At 40.1% G+C, this 24,023-nt stretch overlaps 1 protein-coding gene across 3 annotated transcripts in view; it reads left to right on the forward strand.

Annotated features, from left to right (window-relative positions):
- GPLD1 (glycosylphosphatidylinositol specific phospholipase D1) overlaps positions 1-24,023 on the forward strand; it is a 48,608-nt gene that overhangs the window by 13,254 nt on the left and 11,331 nt on the right. For 2 of the 3 annotated variants that reach the window (XR_011236044.1, XM_069493033.1), the window contains exons 5-16: positions 1,885-1,982; positions 2,402-2,512; positions 3,289-3,337; positions 4,290-4,344; positions 9,191-9,298; positions 9,526-9,553; positions 9,644-9,783; positions 12,705-12,770; positions 17,328-17,451; positions 18,695-18,834; positions 20,344-20,530; positions 23,311-23,421. Coding sequence is in view for 2 of the 3 variants with exons in the window: in XM_069493033.1 (XP_069349134.1) it covers positions 1,885-1,982; positions 2,402-2,512; positions 3,289-3,337; positions 4,290-4,344; positions 9,191-9,298; positions 9,526-9,553; positions 9,644-9,783; positions 12,705-12,770; positions 17,328-17,451; positions 18,695-18,834; positions 20,344-20,530; positions 23,311-23,421 (1,217 nt within the window). In the remaining variant the exon portion in view is untranslated. The remainder of the gene's footprint in view (positions 1-1,884; positions 1,983-2,401; positions 2,513-3,288; positions 3,338-4,289; positions 4,345-9,190; positions 9,299-9,525; positions 9,554-9,643; positions 9,784-12,704; positions 12,771-17,327; positions 17,452-18,694; positions 18,835-20,343; positions 20,531-23,310; positions 23,422-24,023) is intronic. The other variant, XM_069493034.1, reaches the window with a different exon arrangement.

The raw sequence follows: 24,023 nt of genomic DNA on the forward strand, positions 1-24,023 counted from the left end.
GACTACAGGCATGCGCCACCATGCCTGGCTAATTTTTTCTATATATATTTTTAGTTGTCCAGATAATTTGTTTCTATTTTTAGTAGAGACGGGGTCTCGCTCTTGCTCAGGCTGGTCTTGAACTCCTGACCTCAAGCGATCCTCTCGCCTCAGCCTCCCAGAGAGCTAGGATTACAGGCGTGAGCCACCGTGCCCGGCCTCTCCTTCTTTCTAACCTATAATTTCTAATTTAGCATTTCCCAAACCATATTCATGGGACCTTTACTGTTCTTTGATATTTTAACAGTCCCTTTATGTCTTATACAAAAAAAAAGAAGGATTTTTCATCCATTAAATTTGAGAAATATTGCTTAATATTTGCCATTTTTAGAGACAGACAAAACACAAAATAAATAAAGGTTCCGAGAAGAGTGGAAAAGGAATTCAAGCTATCTAACATTTTATATATTTTATAAAGCAGTAATCTCTTATGTGATATAAAGACCCATGTATGACTGATAAATCAAAAGGTCAATTAGAAAGAATTATAAGATATATAATGATTGCAAGGAATCATTATATGTCAGCTCCAAATACAGATTTCTCCTAGATTTTTTATGAATTTTTCTAAATCTTACCTTGTTTCATACATACCTAATCCAACAATAGTTTTCTTTTTCTTCTCTGGTGACTCGCTTTTATTGCATCTTTGGGAAGTACTTACTTTAGATACTTAGTTGCCAAACAAAAAACTCTTTGTTTATATATCCATATTTCATCTGCTCACCTAATATTGAATTAACTTTCATAATTACAACAACGAGGACACCTGGGTTAACCGGGATTAGGAACAGATCTGATTGACCCTCGGTGAGCTACGGTATGATGGTGCAGACAGATGAGCCCAACCCTCTGGACAGTGGCTTGCTACCTGTCAGCATCTGGTGTGCTCTGGGGTGACTTTAGCTTCTAGTTTGTATGACTTACAGAGGGACCAGAGAGCTTTGGTTCATTTGGCAGTTTGGTTAAGTGGAGGTTGATCAAAAGAACTACTGCTATACTTAATTCTGTATTTTTAACTGGATTTTGGAGAACAGGAATTATTTAAAGTTTTATCTCTAGGAAAACTGTTGGAGCAAATCAAATTTCTTAGTTCCAACTTCTATAAAAATCATTTTCAGAAAAACAATGATTTAAAACTGCTTACACAACTTTAGCAACAGCATAAAAATTTGGAACTGAGGGATCTGAACTCTGGAGTTTTGCTCTCAGTTGCCCCCGTAACACTTGGAACCCCATGAAGAATTTGTGGCACTTAGAGATTTAGAACAGATGCCAGTTCCTGTCTCTCCTACCCCTCCTGTGGGAAGAAAGAGCTACACGGGGCACACACTGGCCCACTCAAATGATGCTTTTGTAAAATATTCACGAGGGCCTGTGCCATTTTAAAACAATTATTATAGACTCAGATGCTTGAAAGTCTTTGGAGTTTATGCTTTTTGTTTTTTTGTACTCCTAGAGAGCTTGAAAGTAATGGACAAAGAGGATATTTTTTAAAACCCAAACAGACAAACAACTTGTCTCCTTAGCTTTATAAGGCACAGAAATGGAAATACTTCTAGCTTCTGTTCTAACCAGGTGATACAAGATGCCGTGAGCCAACTTAGGCTCCTTTCCTATTAATGTAGGGCTCTACTCATCCAGCAGACAGTGCTATGCCTGTTCCAGAATTTCAGCTGACTCTTCTGTTTAGGAGGCTTCCTTTGAATGTCAGCAGAAGAAACTAAGGGGCTTAGAGGGAAAGAGGAGAAGGAACATGCCAACACGGTGGGGGGTGGTGGAAAGTTTGATTGAGATGCTCCAACTTTTAAGAAAGAATCCAGAGCCTTGCTTTTCTTTTGTCAGGAAAATTCCATGATGTGTCTGAGAGCACTCACTGGACTCCGTTTCTTAATGCAAGCATTCATTACATCCGAGAGAACTATCCTCTTCCCTGGGAGAAGGTAGGCACAACCCTCTGATCCTAAGAAAATTCAGCTCCAAACCTGCCAAGTACTGCTTTTGCACCCTCCCCCCAGACCCTGTAAGGGCTGTTCACCATTCTACCTTCGATGCCAAGCACAGTACTTGTGACATAGCAGATGACTGGTTAATACTTGAATAAGCTATTAAAAAAAAAAAGTTTGGAGTATGTCATTGGGTCATTTTGCTGTAATAGTAATTAATTTGAAAGCACTTCCAAGGCTCTACAAAACATTTCAAAAACTTCTTATATGATTTTTAATCACTAGAAACTACAGTGTATCTGCCTCTTTTTGTTAAGTCTCGATAATGGAAATGAATTCATGTTTATTAACTTTTAATAGGATTGTTGTTATAAAATCACCCAGACACATGTGACTCTAATTTGCTTATTTGGCAGGACACAGAGAAACTGGTAGCTTTCTTGTTTGGAATTACCTCTCACATGGTGGCAGATATCAGCTGGCACAGCCTGGGCATTGAGCAAGGGTTCCTTAGGACAATGGGAGCTGTGAGTACATCTCTCTATGGTTAATGACTTTGCGGGAGTGATACTGTCAATCATAAGATCAAAAACTGACCCTTTTAAAGGAAAGGAAAACGTTAGGTTATTCGGATGTCATATGCAAACAAGACTTCTTGCCCAAAGCAGGGTTTGGTTAGAGTCCCATCTTTTCTAATTTGTTCCTTTTATTCTTCTCGCCACCTGGGTAGATTCATCCACAAGAGCAGAGTGACAAATGTGCACTGAAAACAGTGAGAGATGTGATGTTCTGTTCTGGTCACAAAAAAATATTTGAGAAATTTTACATTTCATTCAAGCTGTGTGTCTTAATGAGAATATTGGCCACATAGTTCTATTTAGAAGTAATAGTTCCAGTTTTTTGGTTTTTTCTTTTTCATTTTTGATATGAAAATATCATATATCATACTGAAAATTGTCATCTTTACCTGGTGACTTAGCTTCTGGAAGGCCCCTCTAGGCATTAGTTGATATTAATTTCATTCTTTTAGAAGTTTGAACTTGGACTCTGGTTTTTAGACGTACCCTGTAAGGCATAACTCCCTTGCAATAGCTTCATTACCAGACATTGCATATACAGCTCAGCTGCCAATATAATTATTTAACTATTAATAATGTTAGTGTGAAAATTGAGTGCATCTATTATGCATCCTCAGCAATTCATTGGGTTAGGCTGTCATCTCCCCGATACTCGCTTGATTGTGGGGGTAAGAGTTTGGGCTACAATTTGTGATGCACACCGGATGCTTCTCTTTCTTTTTTAGATTGATTTTCACGACTCTTATTCTGAGGCTCATTCGGCTGGTGACTTTGGTACTGTTTACATTTGCCAAATTTTCTCCTGTGATAGTTATAGGTCACTCATAATGTACTTTAAATATTTTTTTATCATAGATACATACATGCATAGATATATGCATACTATCTATTTTTTTTTTTTTGAGACTGAGTCTTGCTCTGTTGCCCCAGATGGAGTGCAGTGGCATCATCATAGCTCACTGCAACCTCAACTCTTGGGTTCAAGCGATCTTCCGGCCTCAGTCTCCTGAGTAGCTAGGACTACAGGCACGCACCACCACGCTTGGCTAGTTCTTGCTATTTTTAGTAGAGATGGAGTCTCGCCTTTGCTCTGGCTGGTCTCAAACTTCGACCTCAAGCAATCCTCCCACCTTAGCTTCCCAGAGTGCTAGGACTGTAGGAGTGCGCCACTGTGCCCAGCCAATTCTTTCTTAATTCATATGCTTCATAGCTAAGATTTTTAAAATATTGCTTCTTAAAAAAAGACATGCCAGGCCGGGCATGGTAGCTCACGCCTGTAATCCGAGCACTCTGGGAGGCTGAGGCAGGAGGATCTCTCAAGGTCAGGAGTTCAAGAGCAGCCTGAGCAAGAGTGAGACCCCATCTCTACTAAAAATAGAAAGAAATTAGCTGGACAACTGAAAATATATAGAAAAAATTAGCCAGGCATGGTGGCACATGCCTGTAGTCCCAGCTATATGGGAGGCTGAGGCAGAAGGATTGTTTGAGCCCAGGAGTTTGAGGTTGCTGTGAGCTAGCCTGATGCCACGGCACTCTAGCCCGGGGAACAGAGCAAGATTCTGTCTCAAAAAAAAAAAAAAAAAAAAAAATGCCTGTTCCTAAAACTATTAACAAAAATGTTTAACAATGTGAAGAACTAATAATCTAGCTTGTGAGAACTTGTGTTGAAAGAAGCATGCTGTGATTGTCACTAATCCACCATGTGTAAATTTTTCTCATACTGTAGGAGGAGATGTGTTGAGCCAGTTTGAATTTAATTTTAATTACCTCGCACGGCGCTGGTAAGAGCAATGTACATTTAAATATGTGATACCTTAATGGCATTGTGGACCTTGACTCTTTTTCTTAGAAAGGATAACTAACAATGTAATTAGGAGTCTTCTGCATTTGTAAATTTTGAAAGCAAAACTGCAGATTAGAATAGTCTAAGTAGATTCTTTAAAATAATTGTGAATTATACCAAACACATAAAAGAATATATATTTATAAATAAGAGAATAAGATAATGCACACCTATGTAGCTATTGCCTGCCTTGAGAAATAGAGCATTACTGATATCTTGGAAGCTCCTTATCTTCCCTTTATGGTCACGTTACCTTCTCTTCTGTGTAGGGTAATCATCATTCTAGGTTTCCTGTTAACCATTTTGTTGCTTTTCTCTATAGTTTTACTACATATGTATGTATCCATATGTAAATTATTATATGCTTTTTCACTTTAGTTAAATGGAATTATAAAGTATATATTCTTCTACCAATTTCTTATAATTATGTTTTTGAGATTTAATCATACTGATATATTTAGCTATGTAGTTCATTCATTTTCACCCCTATGTGGTCCTCCACTGTATGGATATACCAAAATGAATTACTTCATTCTAATGTTGATGCACATAGAAATAATTTTAAGTGTTTTTGCATTACACATGGTGTTGTGTATGAACATTTTTCGTACATACTTTCATGCACCAGAGGGGAATTTCTCTCAAGTAAACATCATCAGAAGTGGAATTGCTGGATCATAGGGTTTATGCATGTTTAACTTTACTTTTTCAAAATGGTCTTCCCAATTTATCCTCTCATCAGCTTTGTATAATTAGTTCTGTGTCTTCTGCATTCTCTAGTACTTGGTATTGTCCAATGGTTAAATTTTTCCAAATTATTTGGTTTCTAATGGTATGTCATTAAAGTTTTAATTTGAATTTCCCAGATTAGTAATGAGGTTGAACTTTTTTTTTCTATTTTATTGATCATTTATGTTTGACTTTAAGTGAAAACCATTTTTGGTTTTTAGTCTGTTTTTCTGCTGGGTTGTTTTTCCTTTTTATTTGCATATGTGTTTTCTGACTTCTAATCTTTTGTCAGGTTGTCATTTGTTGCAAATATCTTTTTTACAGTTTGTGGTATGTCTTTTTACCTATTTTATGGTATATCTTGGCAAATAGATTTTGTTAATTCTCTTACAGTAGGTTATTCTCTTACTTAGTCTTCTAAAGCTTTTATAGTTTTGTTTTTTAACTTTATGTCTTTAATTTACCTGTAATTAATTTTTTTGTATATTCTGAAATGCAAATCTAATTTCACTTTTTCCTACAGAGATAACTAGATTGTCCCAGAATGATTTATCTGTACTCTCCTGACTGAGCTGCAATACACTGTCATAAATTAAAAATTCTTTGTGTGTATGGGTCAGTTTCTGGGCTTTCTGTTATAGTCTATTGGTCTAATTGACTATCCTGAACAATATTGATTGTTTTAATTACTGTAGTTTTATAATAATTCTTTAATTACTGTAGCTTTATAAGTCTTGAAAGCTCTGCCCTAAAAGATGTCAGAGTTCAACTAGTCCTTTTTCTTCAAAAGTACCTTACCTATTCTTTGCCTTTGCCCCTACAAATAAAATTTAGAATCAGGTTGTTATGTTCCAAGAAAAACTTTACTGGAATTTTGACTAGAAGTATATTGAATCTAGAGTTGACTAGAGGGAGAATTAAGAATTTTGCAATATTTTGTCTTTTTATCAATAAATATGTTTTATATTCCATTTATTTAAATCTTCTTTAATGACTTTAAAGTTTTATAAGTTGATAAGTTTTTCCACCAAGGTCTTATGCATTTTATTAGATTTAGTCCCAGAGACTTTATATTTTTATTTACTACCATAAATGGTAACTTTTAATAGCTATATTTTCTAATTGATTGTTGGTATATAGAAATGCAAGTGACTTTCTCAGTTTGATTTTATATCTAGCAACATTTCTAAGGTATATTTATTCTAAGGTAATAATTTATCTGGAGATTCTTTTGAATTTACGATAGACTCACAATTTATCATCTACAAATTGTGACAGTTTTGCTCTTTCTTTTCAATATCTATACCTTTAATTCATTCTTCCTGCTATTCACTCTGGCTAATATCTCCAGTATTAGCTGGATGGAAGTGGTGATATCGCGCATACTTATTTGGTCCTGATTGTAAAGAAAATGCTTTCAAAATTTCATCAAGTATAATGTTTGCCATAGATTTTTGTGGTTACCCTTTACAAAGTTAAGGCAGCTTCCTTTTACTTCTAGTTTGCTAGTAGTTTTTATTCATAAATTAATTTCAGATTGTATTAAAAACTCTTCTATATCTGTTGAGATAGTTATTTGTTTTTTACTCTGTTAATATAGCTAATTATACTAATCTATATGTTAATATTAAATCAAACCTTATTTCCTGAGTCAGAATCAATTTTGTCATGATATATCATCTTTTTTATATTCTTTGAATCTATTCTATTTAGGGTTTTTGCATATATGTTTATGAGTGAGCTTGTACTGTAGTTTTCCTTTCTTCTTTTTCCTTGTTTGATTTTGTTTTGCTGGCTTCATGAAATTAGCTGGGGATTGTTCCTTCTTTTTATATTCCCTGGAAGTTTTGTAACAAACATTGATTACTTGAATGTTTGGTAGAACCTGCCTGTAAAGCAATCTAGGACTGTTGATTTCTTTGTAGGGACTTTAAAAAAAACTTCATGAATGGTTATAGAACTGTATACTTTAAACTTCTTCTTAAGGAATTTTTTTTATTTTTCAAAGACTTTCCTATTTCTTCTAAGTCTTTAAACATTTTGGCATAAGTTTGCTCATAATATGTTCTTGTTATCCTTTTTTCTCCTGTTTTATTTATACTTATGTTCCTTTTGTTACCATGATGTTGTTTATCCTGTCTTCTCTTATATTTTTAAACAATTAATCTTGTTTAGTATTTCTTTTTATTATTTTAAAGAATGAATATTTGCCTTTATTGATTTTCTCTATTACATGTTCATTTTCTATTACTTTCTATTCATATTTTTCTTCCTTGTACATTTTTTGGATTCCTATGAAATTCATTGAGTCTTGATTTATAGCCTAGAATAGGATCAATTTTTATAAATATTCCATGCATGCTTAAAAAGAATGTTAATTCTCCAGTTTTTGGTTTCATGACTTATATATGCTTATTAGCTCTAACTTACTAAATTTACATTCAAGTTAAAAAGATTTGTAAGCTATAAGTAAGAAAAACTTACTAATTTTTTTTTTTTTTTACTTTTGATCAGGTCAGTCTAATTGAGGGAGAAATTAGTTTTAAAAATCTCCCCCTGTGATGATGGATTTTTCAATTTCTTGTTGTAATTCTGTCCAAGTTTGCTATATATGCTTTGAACGTGTACTATTAGGTACATTCAATTTTGAAATCATATCTTTCTGGCAAATTGAGCCTTTTATCATGATATAGTGATCCTCTTGACCTCTAATAATGCTTGCTGCCTTAAAGTCTATTTTATCTGATATAATTAGTTATATTGGTCATCTTTTGGTTATATTCTGTGGTACCTGAATTACTTGGGGCTCTAGTTAGAGCTGCATTTCTCCAGAGAGGTTTGCCTTGCCTTCTGCAGGCTGCCTTGAGGCACGATTACCCGGGGACCCCTTTAAGTTACATTCAACCCTTGAAGTTTTCTGACTACACAGATGACACAAATGCAGGACAAAACATTTGTGGGACTGCCTAGTGGTTACGCATTCTGGAAACAGATTTTTTTTTTTTTCTCTCTCTGATGCCAAGATGAAAACAATCAGTCTTCTTTGCTGTCCTGTTTGTATGTTGGTTTATTTCTAGCTCATACTTATGCAGAAGATGAAGCCTTTTGTGTTCTAGGTCGAATGCAGGCGTCTCCTCTGAGATGGCCACTGTGCGTGGTTCCTATGCTCTATCTCCTGTCAGGGGGAGGCAGATGTCCTCAGGGCAAAAACTGACTTTCCCACTCACTTAACTCCCAAGGTTTCCAGTTTCTATTAGTTTTGGCCCTTTGGAACATTTCCACTTTCTTGCTAGCTTAGTGATTCATTTAAAAAAATATTGTTATTTTGTCTAGTCTCTTAAGCTATTTTTATTGGGAAGGCCATTCCAATGCTCATATAGAATAAAAAAGTGAACATCTCCATCGCTTCTTTCTTGTAAACACACTAAAACCAGATTTTATTGGTTGAGATTTTTGTCTTGTGTATTCTGAGGATGTCAAAATTAAGATAAAAGATGATCCATATAAATCTAATTTTTAAATGATGCTCTTCTTCCAACTGAAATAAACAATATCTGTGAACCAAAAGCCTGACTTAGAATTCTTTTCACTACTTTTTACTGTCTACTCTGAAACTAAGATGTTGGAGTGAGGAGCCATTTTTGGTGTTTTTAAAATGATTCTTGAGAAAAATTCAGCTCAAAAGAATGAAAATGCTTTAAATTGCTTCTTAAGCTCTCAATCCACAAAATTAAACACTTTTTATACTTTATTAATAGTTTCCAATCTCTGAGCATATCTTGGTCACTGTTTGATTAAGGTACCAGTTGTTTACTCTGCATCATTAGACCAATTTTTTAACTTTTCTGTGCCTCAGTTTCCTGTTATATAAAATGGGAATATAATAGTACTAACCACTTTGGGTCACTGGTAGGGTTAACTCGTGCATGTAAAGACTGCATGGTGCCCGGTATATAATAAGCTTGGAATAACTGGCAGTTGCTGCAGCTGCTGGCGTCATCGTTATCTTCAACTTCAGAATCAAAACAACTCTTATTTTATTCTACATTTTTCAGGTATGTGCCTGTCAAAGATCTATTGGGAATTTACGATAAACTTTATGGTCGAAAAGTCATCACCAAAAATGTAATTGTTGATTGTTCACACCTTCAGTTCTTGGAAATGTAAGTGTAACCCAGGGGAAAGTTTGGAACTGATTTTATCGTGACTTCCTTAGCACACTTGTCATGTTCTAGGTTCCTGAGAGTAGATTTGGAGTTTATGGATTTTGCTTATTCAAAGGCAGTGTGCGATAGTGGCTATGGGTGGTTGGAACTTTTTCATCATGATTTGCTTCATTTTTCTGTTAGAAACTGCAACTTAACAGTCAAAATCATTGTTTGTATTGCAGGTATGGCGAAATGTTGGCTGTTTCCAAGGTAAAGGCCTCATTCTTCCAAATCGTGAAGGATTATAAAAATACCAGGAAGAGCTCCTTATTGATTTATTTTTCTTTTTCTCTGCTGTAGCTTTATCCTACTTACTCTACCAAGTCCCCGTTTTTGGTAGAACAATTCCAAGAGTATTTCCTTGGAGGACTGGATGATATGGCGTTTTGGTCCACTAACATTTACCGTCTAACAAGCTTCATGTTAGAGAATGGGACCAGGTGAGTTATTACTCCATTTCTTATACCAGTCACTCCCTGCCTTTCTACCTCGTTCTCCGACATAACTCTCAGGTTTTTCAACTGATCAAATACAAACAAAACCCAAAAAGTTCCACGAAGTGCTTTCCTAACCTATTCAAGGAGGAAAAGAATAGAAATACAGTCACCTCAAAAACCTGACTAGTTCCCATCCAGTTGGCTTGGTTGAGGCCTCTGATGTTTTCGGGATAGGGAGACAGATATTGCAGAATTTGTGGTCTGTGAGAAATGGCTCAGGCAGGAGGGAATCGGCCTCTACAGGCAGTGTTCCATCTGTTGCTTTTGGGAGAAGCCATGCGGGGAGCCTGAATGCCAGCTCTCCGTGGGGCCCAGAGTGGGGAGTGGCTCAGCTGCTGCGTTCTTGCTGTAGCAACAGGGGTGTGGTGACTCACCTCTCCACCCCAACTCACCTCTCAGGGTTTGAGGGTTTCAAAGGGTACTTCACTGCTACTAAAAAAACCAGATGCAAACAGAACCCCAGGTATGCCCCCCTGACACACACATACACAGCAAAATAAAATCATAAATAAATGCATCTATAAAGCACAGTTTTCTGGGGAAATTTGACATGTAACCCAGATGGGACAGTTGCTCAGTCTCCAGTTCCTTTTCTTCTCCTACTCAGCATGCTCAGGCCAAGTGCTCATCGGAGACTCAGACCAAATAGAGATCAGGGTAGACTGGGATTGTCCCCACTCCCATTAGGGTCGCACAGAGTCCAGCCCTCGATCTGAGGGAGCCAAGGTTCCTCTGAGGAGTCATTTCTAACACACCATGGGGTATGTGGTCTCTCCCCACTGCCAACCTGAACAGGGCCAGGATGCAGGTGTGAGTAGGAAAGCAGTGGGACATTGGACAGCACCAAAAGCTTAGGCTGTGCCACTAGCAGTGGGAAAGAGGGTTTTCTGGGCAGGAGCTGTGCCTGGGAAACTGTCCCAGGTCGGGATTATAGGAGGGCTGGTGTTTATTTGTTGGAGTGGCCCACAGAGGCATAGCTCCAGTATATTATACTGCATGATGTTCCCTTGCCCTTATAAACACATTTGCTAGCGTTGAAATAATGTTAATTACATATTGTGTTGATTTGAAACTAAATTCCTTTTGATGATAAATTCAACCTTAGCTTTGTACATAGTAAACTTGTTTTTAAGACTCGGTGAGTAACAATTTGACAGGGATAAAAAAATCTAATATGAATGCCATTTTCAATAGTGAAATACACCTCAAGTAAAATCTCCAAGCCTTCCTTCCGTGGTCGTGGGTTTCTAGGTGCAGCTAGCTTGGTTGTAGAGGGGATGGGCTTTGGAATTTAAGAGATCTGCCACTCACTACTGAATTATCTGGAACAAGTTGGTTGCTAACCACTGCCCCAAGCCTTAGTTTCCTCATCTGCAAAATGAGGACAGTAAGACTATTTTTATCATAGGGTTGTTGTGAGGAGTAAATGAGATCACTTATGTAAAGGGCTTAGCATGTAGTAAACACTTAGTAAATGTTGGCTACTATTATTATAATTATCATTGGAAGGAAGTTAAGTTTATATTGGAAGGATTCTTAACACATGGCCACATTGGGGAGAGAGTGACCTGCATTTACTTGTTTTACATAATCCACATTAACAACCCTCAAACTGGAAAACAATTTGTGGTGTTTGTTTTTGGTTTGGTTTTCCAAATAGCTCAGGAAAGATATGTAGCTGGGCCTTATTCTTTAATTAGGAAGAAATAATTGAGAAAGGAACACATTTCTTGTCTCTTGGTTCCCTGTCCCAATTTCCCAAGGCATGAAATTCTGTGAATTGACTGCTTTTTTACACACACATACAAAGAAAGCTTTGTCAGAATTTACAGGAATTTTTGAAAAATTTAGAGAAGGCTCCAAAGAGAGATAACACAAATTCATGACAAAAAGAAAAACTATAAATATTTTCATAAGCAGGCATTTCCCAACTTAATAGTAATAGCTTTTCTTACAAAGCTCATGTATGTTACTTGGAGTTCATGGTGTATTTTTCTAAAGAAATAGTGGTAATTACATTCCCAGATCGCTACTTATTTCAAAATGTATTTGTAAATATAATACTAATGTTGGATGACTGCCTTCTGAATCCTGGGGTGGAGAAAAGAGGCTTCAAAGAGAGAACTTTTACTTTATCCCAAAGCTGGCCTGAAGAAAGATTTTAGCAGGAAAAGTTTGCCTTCATCTTCCTCCTTTTCTAAATTCCTTTTCCACAACTAGTTTTTCTCACCCCTACCCTGTCTACTAGCTTCAGACTACCCTGAGCCTCCCTCATGACCTCCATACAATTCTTCTTTTCCTCAAAAATAGTCTTCATTCCGGAATACTCTTCTAATGTTAATGCCCATTCCCTTGATGCTTCTGTTCAGACTTGGCGGAAAGCCCCTAATTAAGAGAGTTCATCCCTTACATTCTCAGCAGCCTTTTCACTTGTAAAAGGGGATACTGCATTACCTATTTAATTATTGAATTTATAGAATTTTTTTTAAAGAAATGAAATTGAGAACTTCAGACATATTTGAGCATAAATGGGCAGAAGTGGGCAGAAGGTGATGTAGCTGGGATTCAGCTTCTACCACAGTATCTGATTCTGAGATGCTTCACATCAGCCTGGAGCAGCTCAGCGGCAGGGAAGAGGGAGGCTGTGAGTCTGGGGGGCGCTGCCTGTATGACCATAAAACCACCAGCAGTCAGCCTAACCACCCTTGTCTAGGAGGACTCAGCTCTTAAAAGGTCCTATATGGTTAGGTCCTGAACACTTTAAGCCTTTTGAAAGGTGGTTGAAGTATATCACTGACTCTCAGTGAAATTCATGCTTGAAAAGAAGATAGAAAAATGCCTAATTCATTTGACTGTTTCCCCAGTGACTGCAGCCTACCCGAGAACCCTCTGTTCATTGCATGCAGTGGCCAGCAAAACAATACCCAGGGGTAAGTAGATTCCAAAATTGTTCATAGAAAAAGAGCATCTCACCTGGAGGGGGTGCCCTGTAGAGGTTGAGAGCGTGAGATCTGTGGACAGACAGATACAGGTTCTACCTTTGCCATTTATACTTGTGTGATTTTTAAGTAAGTTGCTTCAGTTTTTTTTTTTTTTTTTTTTTTTTAGCCCTAGCTTCCTCCTTTTGCAAAATGGAAAAAAAAACATATCCCCACTCCCAGAATTATGGTGTGGATCCCATGCAATAGGGGATGTAAAGCACTTAGCACATAGTAAGTTGTTCACTAACTGGTAGTTAGTATTATTATTACTATCATTATTTTTATCGTTACACATAAATGTTACCCAAATTTCACCTTGAAAAGGTATTTATCAATAAGACAGGGTGGGGAGAAGCCCTCTCTGGTAATTTCTTAGGAAGAGGGCCAGAAGGCTTGATTTGTATTATAAGAGGTGATATCTCCTGAGGGAGCCAGGTACCAACCACCATTCATTCGTTCAATAATGTGATCAATATCATAAAAAAATACAGGCATACCCTCTTTTATTGTGCTTTACAGATATTATGCTTTTTACAAACTGTAGGTTTGTGGCAACCCTCCCGCTGAGCAAGGCTGTCATCACCATTTTTTCAACAGCATGTGCTCACTTCATGTCTCTGTCATATTTTGGTAATTTTCATAATATTTCAACTTCCATTATTATTATATCTGTTATGGTGATCTGTGATCAGGGATCTTTGATGTTACTATTATAATTATTTTGGGGTGCCATGAATCACACCCATATGAGATGGTGAACTTAATTGATAAATATTATGTGTCCTGACTGCTCCATGGACCAGCTATTCATCCACGTCTCTCCCTCTCCTTGGGTCTTCTTATTCCCTGAGACACAACTATATTGAAATTAGGCAAATTACTAACCCTACAGTGGCCTCTACCTATTCAAATGAAAGGAAGAGTCGCACGTCTCTCAATTTAAATCAAAAGCCAAAAATGAATAAGCTTAAGTGAGGAAGGCATGTCAAAAGCCGAAGATTGAAAGCTAGGTTTCTTGTGCCAAACATCCAAGTTGTGAATGCAAAGGAAAAGTTCTTGAAGGTAATTAAAGTGTCACTCTAGTAAATACACACATGATAGAAAGTGAAACAGCCTTATTGCTGATATGGAGAAAGCTTTAGTGGCCTGGATATAAGATTAAACCAGCCACAACATTCCCTTAAGCCAAAGCCTGATCCAGAGCAAAGCCTGGACTCTCTTCAGCTGATAGAAGTGAGGAGCTGCAGAAGAAAAGTTTGAAGGTAGCAGAGATTGGTTTATGAGGTTTAAGGAAAGAAGCCACGTCTTTAACATGAAAGTGCACGGGGAAGCAGCAAGTGCTGATGGAGACGCAGCAGCAAATGATCTTGAAGACTAGCTAAGATCATTAATGAAGGTGGCTACACTAAACAACAGATTTGCAGTGTGGATGAAACAGCCTTCTATTGGAGGAAGATGCCATTTAGGATTTTCATAGCTAGAGAGTAGTCAATACCTGGCTTCAAAGTACAGGCTGACCCTCTTGTTACTCTCTTGTCATGCAGCTAGTGACTTGAAGTTGAAGCCAATGCTCATTTATCATTCCAAAAATCCTAGGGCTCTTAAGAATTATGCTAAATCTATTTTGCCCGTGCTCTAAAAATAGAACAACAGAGCCTGGATGATAGCACATCTGTTTACAGCATGGTTTACTGAATATTTTAAGCCCACTGTTGAGACCTACTGCTTAGAATAAAAGACTTCTTTCAAAATATTATTGCTCATTGACAATACACTGAGTCACCCAAGGGCTCTGATGGAGATGTATTAGGAGGTGAATGTTTTCATGCCTGCTAACACAATATCCATTCTGCAGCCTGTGGATCAAGAACTGATTTTAACTTTCAAGTCTTATTATTTAAGACATACACTTCATACAATTATAATTGCCATTGATATGTTTTCTTTGGATCTGGGCAAAGTAAATTAAAAACCTTCTGGAAAGGATTCATGTTCTGGATGCCATTAAGAACGTTCATGATTCGAGAATAAGTCAAAATTATCAACCCTCACAGGAATTTGGAAGAAGCTAATTCCAACCCTCATGGATGACTTTGAGGGGTTCAAGACTTCAGTGGAGGAAGTAACACAGATGTGGTGGAAAAAGCAAGAGAACTAGAATTAAAAATGGAGTCTGAAATATGTGACTAAATTCCTGCAATCTCAAAATAAAACTTTAACAGATGAGTCCAGGCACGGTGCTTCATGCCTGTAATCTCAGCACTTTGGGAGGCCGAGGCAGGAAGATTGCTTGAGGCCAGGAGTAGTTCGAGTCTAGCCTGGCAATGTAGCGAGACCCCATCTCTACAAAATATTTTTTAAAAAATTAACTGGGCATGGTGGTGCGTGCCTATATACACCTAGTTACTTGGGAGGCTGAGGTGGGAGGATCGCCTGAACCTAGGAGTTTGAGGTTACAGTGAGCTATGATTGTACCTCTGCACTCCGGTCTGGGTTAGAGTGAGACCCTGTCCCTAAAAACAAAAACAAAAAAAAATTTTAACAGAGAGAAGTTGCTTCTTATGGACGGACAAAGAAAGTAGTTTCTTGAGATGGAATCTACTCCCGGTGAAGATGCTGTAAACTTTGTTGAAATGACAACGAAGGATTTAAAACAGTATATAAACTTAAGTGAATAAAGGAGCTGCAGGATTTGAGAGGATTGACTCCAATTTGGAAAGAAGTCCTACTGTGGGTAAAATGCTATCAAACAGCATAGCATGCTACAGAGAAATCTTTCATGGAAGGAAGAGTCAATTGATGTGACACACTTCACTGTTGTCTTATATTAAGAAATGGCCACAGCCACCCCAGCCTTCAGCACCCAGCACCCATCCACCTCGAGGCAAGACCCTCCGCCAGCAAAAAGATGACTGCTTGCTGAAGGCTCAGATAATTTGTTAGCATTTTTTGGCAATAAAGTATTTTTAAATTAAAGTATATACATTTTTTAGACATAATCCTATTACACACTTAATAGACTACACTGTAGCGTAAGCGTAACTTTTATATGTGCTGGGAAACAAAATGCATGTGACTCGCTTTATTGCGGTGATCTGGAACAAAACCTGCAATATCTCCAAGGTATATTTATTAGTAATAAAATGTAACAACAAAATAGTGTAAATAATATAAAATACTATTTATTAATCATTAGGTGCCAGTAGCTGGCTCAGGCACCAGAGATAGCATTGTGAGCAAGATAGAAACTGTTCTGCTCTCAGGGCGTATGGCCTGGCAGGGGGATGGGCACTGCACAAGCAATTGTAGCCATCGCTAAGTATTAGGAAGGAAAAGAGCAGGGCGCTCTGGGATGGTACAACAGAGTGTCCTAACCCCGGCACAGGAGAGGTCTCCTTGAAGAAGTAATGGCTCACCTGAGATCTTTAAGGGTGAGCAAGAGTTAGACACTCAAAAGGAACGTCTGCATTGACAGGTCCTAAGAAGAACGATTTTAGCACTTTGAAAGAATTGAGAATATGCAGAGAAGGTTCAGTTAAGCCCTTCTTGTTTAATTTATTTGAATTAGGTGAATTTTGTGGTTGTTTTTCAATTGAGTTGAACACCTTTAGATTGCGTTGCCAGAACCCTTACACTCCCAGTGTCTTGTCCGGAATCTCCTTTACTCATGGCTGCTGCCTGCCTTCCATGCAGTCACTTCTGAGGCTTGTCTGCCTCCTCTAGACATCTACTTTTTGAGCTGGTTAAAACCTCTCAATTTGAAAATATATTTTTATTGTATATTAATTCTAGCATATCTTTAAAGATAAATCAGGGCCAGGTGTGGTGGCTCACACCTGTAATCCTAGCACTTCGGGAGGCCAAGGCAGGAGGATCACTTGAGGCCAGGGGTTTGAGACCAGCCTGGACAAGATAGCAAGACCCCATCTCTACAAAAAATAAAAAAAATTAGCCACATATGGTGGCATGCATCTGTAATCCCAGCTATTTGGGAGGCTGAGGCAGGAGGATCACTTAAACCCAAGAGTTTGGCATTACGGTGAGCTATGATTGGGCCACTGCACTCCAGCCTGGGTGACAGAACAAGACCCTGTCTCAACAACAACAACAACAACAACAGATAAATCAGTATGCCTGCATACCAGTTTCTCTGCCAGCTATATACCTTCTTCTTGACCTTTTATGTGAAATATTGATACAGCTTTAATTTTTTTTTAATCTGGAATAAATTCAAGCCTTTTATACTCATTTTAGAACTTTGAGGCTATAGGAAATAATCATTTTTTGTAAGGACGGGCTTTCAACCCTTGAAAATATATTATCTAAAAGATTTTGTGGAATGAAGTTTTTCTACAATTTTATTTTTCTGTTGTTCCTTCAACTGTCAGATGTTGAAACGTTACGGTCTTTTAACCTGTGATTAACTTGTCTGTGTGCCTCAACTCAGTTACTCAGGGGGTTGGTTGTTTTCTCAGCCTTAACTTGTTTATTCCTCTTTCTCTTCAGCAGCTCAAAAGTGCAGAAGAATGATTTTCACAGAAATGTGACTGCACCCCTAACTAAAAATATTGAAAGAAGCGTACACTATACTGAAAGAGGAGTGTTCTTTAGTGTGGAGTCCTGGACCCCGGTGAGAATTTTCTGCTTTATATTGAGAAAGAGGAACATGCTGCTTCTTGGAATATCTTGTTTTAGTCGTCCACGGAAAGTCACCTGGGCAGCATGTGCCAGGCCAGCAAGTACCCCTGGCCTCCAAATGTGATTTGTTCCAGGGACACCCTGGGATCTGGGAACCTCTATCAAAGCACATATCATTTTGTCTTGCCATATGTGGCTTTGTCTCCTTTGCAAAATAAATGAATTGTATAACAAGGGACTTTATATTCCCAGCATCTTTCATGGTGCCTGGTATACAACAGGAACTGATTAAATGCTTCCTGGATGAATGAGCAAGTCAGAGCTGGGCATTAGGATGAGCAATCTGTGCGCAGCCTGCTGGTGGGATTAGAGTGGGCAGAGCGGAAGGCGTGGTCCCACCTGCAGGAGTGTTGTACCCTGTGCTTCTCCAGAGCTGGGGCTGTCTTGGCTGCCTCGTGGCTCTGGGACAATTCTGCTCTGTTCTGGAGCAGGCCTGGGAAGTATGTTCGGTTCCATGTCACCCACCCATGTGTGAATTTAGAGTTGCATCCCCTTAACTTGGATGAATCTAGCGCCTGGCCAGCTTGCTCAGAGCCACTCCGGTCTGCATTTGTGTCTCTGCAGTAACCACAGTAGGAACAATTCAGCATCCCAGGCTGAGGACCTTGTTGTCTCCCAGATTCTCTTGCGTACGGCTCCCAGCACTCTGTGTATGACCTGTCACGCCTGCCAGGCTGCAAATACAGCAGCATCTTAATTTGGGTGTGGTTTAGAAGGTGTCTGTGGCATTCTGGTTGTGCTCCAGTTTATTTGTTTGGGGGGAAAAAAGAATATATGCACAAATAAATTTACAGTTGTAGATTGAATGGACTTGTCTTTTAAAAAATTTTAGTCGATAAAAATTATTTTGTTCCGTTAGGTTCTACAGATTAGTGCAGACCATCTTGACATAGTTGGTTTGGGATAAGTCCTAGCTAACCCTTTTCTTTTCATGCTGGCCCCAACCTCTCAGGCTAGGACTCTACCATCCTGCATCCTAAGTTGAGGGTACAATTTCACTGTGCAATTGCCTGTCCTAAGTGATCTTACTTATTGATAAGAATCAATGTTTTATTTTTTTAGCACTTGTAAAAACTCAATTCTGCCACAAAAGTCCAACACTTTTGACAGGAAACAGTAGCTTTGTTGATTATGCTCTGTGTCTTTCTCTGTCTGTAATAATCTTTTTATTTCAGGATTCCATATCCTTTATGTACCAGGCCTTGGAAAGGAACTTAAGGACAATGTTTACAGGTGGCTCTCAGGAGTCCCGGAAGCATGTCTCCAGTCCCTTAGCATCTTACTTCTTGTCACTTCCCTATGCACGGCTTGGGTGGTATGTATAAGATTATATAACTTGCGAATGTTTTCATCAGTATTCATTTCATTCAGTCATTCAGCAACTTTTTAAAATCATACTCGTTAGCACCTTATTTTCAAATCAGTTCACCATCAACAAAAGTATTGATTTAGTGGTTACATTATTGTAAAGGTGAAATGATCTCCTTAAAGTTGGTCAAATATATTTAAATACAAAGAGCTTTCACTTTGCTAAATAATCACAATAAAGTTGTGATTATTTATAGAATAAATATTCAGAATATTTGTAAAGCTCTGATATTCTTGGAGTTATTACATTTTTATTTCTATAATCTAATGACATTAGAAAGACATAAGCAGATAGCTGTAATAGTGATTAGAGTATTGTAACTTCATGTAGTAAAAGCCTGATATACCATGCTAATTTCATAAAGACAATGTTAGGGATTCCTCTGATTTTAAAATTCAGCCAAAACTGGGCCCACCTGACTTTTCTGGAGGTTTTGGTGAAAGCTTTTTTATTTCCCCCCCCCTAAAAACCACACTCTTTAAATCCAAGTGGCAATGCATTTCCTCCGAACAATTTCCTGACAGCTCTTCCTTTGGGGGCCGCCACTGTGTTCATTGTTAGCACAGGGGACTGGGAGATGAATGCTGGCTTTACTGGCCATTCATTTGTGAATAATGGCTCTCCTGGGCCACATTCCTGCAAGATCCGAAAGACAGCCTCCTGCAAGGCCGGTGTCCACAGGGCCTTGCCTGGGGGCCATCACTGGCCAGCATCAGCCTCAGGAGTGCAGAGAACAGCAGCTCCACTGGGGTCCCTGCCCTTTCCACTGGGCATCACGGCCTTGAGAAACTCCTCTTGCTCTTTCCCTCCGTTCTGCCATTTGTTCTTTATGTGGCAGTAAGTGGTCTTTCCAGCCCCAGTAGTGACATTTGAACCTTGGGCTCAACTTGGCCAGCACTATAACTGGTAGGTCATGGAATTGCATTTAGGCACATCCACTAAATGTGCTGGACATTTCTGTTGGCCCAGTACTAGGCACCCTCTGTAGCTGTGGTTGAAATAAACAGTCTATAACACAGGCTTGTCTTTGATCAGGTAACAAATCGAAACGGGTTGAGCAGATCAGAAAGCGGCCGCTGCCACTGGCTGGAGGGGCTTGGCTGGACGTGAACTTCCTCTCTGTTCTCAGGGCGAGCCCTGGATTGTGCTTCGGCTACCCTGGGTGTCGCATCTGAGACATGATGCTTTGTGCAGATACTTTACATCTGCTCAGGTTATGTGATCCAGAAATGCTCAGAGGCCTTGATTTGTCCATTTTTGTTTTGTTTTTCCCCTCGGAGAGTGAGACTGAATCACAAACAGTACACCCTCAGAAGTGGATATTCAATAGTCATGACAGATGGAAAAATCAGTGAGAGAAAGTTCAAGCACTGGATTCTAGGAAGGAGAAAAACAGGAGGCAGTCTTAACCCTAGTCCTCAGTGGCACTGCGGTGGGTCCCTTCTCTTCACTAAGGGCAATGACCTCAGCTGACCTCAACCAGGATGGGCACGGTGACCTTGTGGTAGGCGCACCAGGCTACAGCCACCCTGGCCACGTCCAGGTGGGGCGTGTGTACCTCATCTACGGCAATGACCTGGGCCTGCCCCCCGTCGACCTGGACCTAGACAAGGAGGCCCACAGGATCCTCGAGGGCTTCCAGGTGAGACACCGTCTCATGTTCTCTCTTTCAGTGGTCGGTAAGTCACTGCTTGCATTTCGTGGCAAATCTCCAGGATGAATAATCAATAATGAATAATTATCATAACAAACAGCTGGTGGCCTACATTCATGTCGTACTTTTTATTCTTCAACTTCTGTTCATGTCATTTATCTCATTAACTTCGAGTGTGTAGCCTAACGCCTTCCAAAAACATGCGTGCTATTTAGAGCTGCTTCCAGAGGCCAAGTGGAATATGATTTCTTGATAATACAAACCTCTTTATATTTATAAAACTTTCTAAAAATTTTAGAGTCACAGAGAAGTTGTAAAGACAGTGCAAAGTGTTCCCATATGCCTTTACCCATTTTCCCTATGATAACATCCTACATATTTATGGTACACTTGTCAAAAATAAAAAAACAACATTGGTATATTGCTAGTAACTAAACTCTAGCCTTTGTGCAGATTTCATTCTTTGGCTTTAAGTGGTTACTTATCACCAGAAAAAAATCCATAGTGACTGTACAAATGTTCCTCATGGAGTCTGAGCATTAATTCCTCTTGGAAGTGCTGGGTCCCGTAGGGTTTCCAAACATTAGAGGAATTAGTCCTCATAGTAGCAATAAGGGGGGTGGGGTGGGGGGAGACAGAGCCCTGGTACTGGTCACAGACGAGTGCAGGGGCTTTTGGTGACCCTGGCCTGGTGCTACATGCTGTGAGTACTATCAAACACCAGGGGAAGGAAATCTAGACTTTGGGTTAGATTGTGGTTCTTGCTCTAGGTGAGCCACTTAACCTTTCGCTGTGAAGTTAATGCTGGGAAGAGGATGGGGCATGGTGGCTCACGCCTGTAATCCTAGCACTCTGGGAGACCCAGGCAGGAGGATCACTTCAAGTCAGGAGTTCGAGACCATGAGTTTGAGACCAGCCTGAGCAAGGCCAAGACCCCGTCTCTACTAAAAATAGAAAAAATTAGCTGGGCGTGGTGGCCCACACCTGTAGTCCCAGCTACTCGGGAGGCTGAGGCAGGAGGATTGCTTGAGCCCAGGAGTTTGAGGTTGCTGTGAGCTAGGCTGATGCCACGGCACTCTAGCCTGGGCAACAGAGCAAGACTCTGTCTCAAAAAAAAAAAAAAAAAAAAAGTGCTGTAAAGAGAAGAGAAGATGGCGTACATTAAAAAATAACATACCTGAACATACATTAAAAAATGAGAAGTACAGTGGTTTATGATCTAGTTTAGGCTCTGCTGAAAGGAGCCCTGAATACAACGTGTACAGACACGTTGACTGGTGCGTATGTAAAGTCACACAGTCCCAGAGGGGGACAGCATTTTCTGGAGCCTTCTGACACTGCACAAGAAATTTCCAAAATAAACCAATCGGGTTGCTTCTTACCTCTCTACAAAGCCATTCCCCTGTCAGACCGTTGTGTAAAGTATAATCCTTTGGGCTCATATAGGCAGGGAATGAGAGAGGCAGCTGCTTCCTGTGAATGACAAACTCTCTCAAAGAGCACTTGGGCAAGGAAGGAGGTGGCTCCATGCTCTCCTCCCCCAGTGACCCTCGATAATTTGGAGGATGGCAGGAAGATTGCAGCAAGATTAAGGCATGGACTGGGGATGGGAATCCTGCCCTCTGGCCTTGGCTGCAGTGATACTCTCCGTGTCCTCATGTATACCATGGGGAATTAGAGTACATGTCTCAAGGACTCATCTGCTTTAAACTTCTGTGCTCCCTGGAAATGACCGGCCAACCTGCAGAGGGCCGGATGGTGCAGCTGGTGTTGATGGAACAAACTGGTCCTCAGTGGTTATTGGTCCCCACCCTGCCCCCGCATGCTTTGTGTCCCCAAGCAATCTTCTCTTGTTTATCAAGTTTCTGCCTGTAGAAAGAGGCAGTGCTCACAGATGCCATTGCGCACGGGCGTGGAGAGATTAGCCAACATATAATGAATGTGGGCACTGGGGCATGCGTGTTATGTAGCAAGCACCACCATGTGAAAAGCTATTCATTGTTATGTAAGTTGTGAAAGACTTGAAGGAGCTAATTATTGCTTTTAGGTCTGGGCTGATTCTAGACAGTAGGAGAAGAAAGATCTATAAAATCCACCTTGGAAGAAAATTGTACCTGAAGAGAGTTTTCCATCTGGAAACCGTGAAAGTGGGGATAATAACAGTGCCTACCTTAATCCATGAAAAGGGCTTAGAACAGTGTCTGCAGCAGCACGGTCTTGTGGGACTCCCTGCAATGACAGGAACGCTCTATAGCTGCGCTGTCCAGTGTGGGAGCCACTGAGCACAGGCTTTTGGGTATTTGAAATGTAGCTATTGCAACTGAGGAACTGAGTGTTGGATTTTATTTAATGTTAATTATTTGGCTAGTGGCAACCACCTTGAACAGCATGACTCTAGGACATCCTGACTACTCGATAGATGTTAGCTGCTGTTGTGTGACTATTATTTCAGATGCTTTCAAAGATAAGTTAGATGCTTAATGTGGGATGGAGTATATACAAGATTATTTTCTACAAACCTAGAACTTGTACGAATCTACCCTCTTCTTTCTGGCATCTCCGCTTCCCCTCAAGGCAGATAGACAAGCCAAAAATATCCTCAGGGCAGAGCTACCCAACTGATGTGTTGCAGGTGTGTTACAGGTTGCTGTGGTTTTGTGCCTCGGTCTTTGGGTGACAGAGGTCCCCGGGCCTCTCTGTCCCAGGGAGTTAGGAGTGCTGTCTGCAGGCTGTGGCGTAGCCCAGGGGAAGTAACCTGTGCTCTTCAGCCCTCAGGTCGGTTTGGCTCGGCCTTGGCCGTGTTGGACTTTAACAAGGACGGTGTTCCCGACCTGGCCGTGGGAGCCCCCTCGGTGGACTCCGAGCATCTCACGTACAAGGTAAGGCTGCTGGTGGGGGAACCGGGGAGGAGAAGGGGCCCAGCACCGGGGGAGCCCCTGGAGCAAAGCCGACGGCCAGCGTGCCAGACAGAGCGTTTGTGGGTCCTTGCCGTGACCTTGGGTTCCCTCGTAGCACCTGTTCTTGCCTCCCTGGCCTATTTTGGCCTCACAGTTTCCAAATTCCACCAGGTACTTTGCTCTTTTTTCCCTTTTCCATGATGCCGAATGTCAGTGGCAGGAGACAGAAATCCTGGCAAATCTGGTCATCACGGCAGGAGGTGACTTCCTGGGGTCCTTTCCTCTCGGAACCCAGCCCGTTGCCTGCTGTCTTACCGAGGCAGAGGTCCTGGGCCCTGGCCCGCAGGGCTCCCTTCCCACGTGTGCTTCACACCACAGCGGGGCCCAAGCGTCAGGCGTCTTGTGCGACCACGAGGTCAAAGGCCCTGCATCGCCGGCTCCCCTCTGCCCCTTCCTCCTCGTGCTTCATTGCCAGACATGCCACCGATCTGTCACTTCCTGAACCCGTCAGGCTACCTCACTTTAGGACCTTTGCTCACATGGCATCCTCCTCCTGAAAAGCCCATTCTCTTCTGTCTCTCTTT

The sequence above is a fragment of the Eulemur rufifrons genome, chromosome 18 (assembly GCF_041146395.1).
Source record: "Eulemur rufifrons isolate Redbay chromosome 18, OSU_ERuf_1, whole genome shotgun sequence".
NCBI lineage: Eukaryota > Metazoa > Chordata > Mammalia > Primates > Lemuridae > Eulemur > Eulemur rufifrons.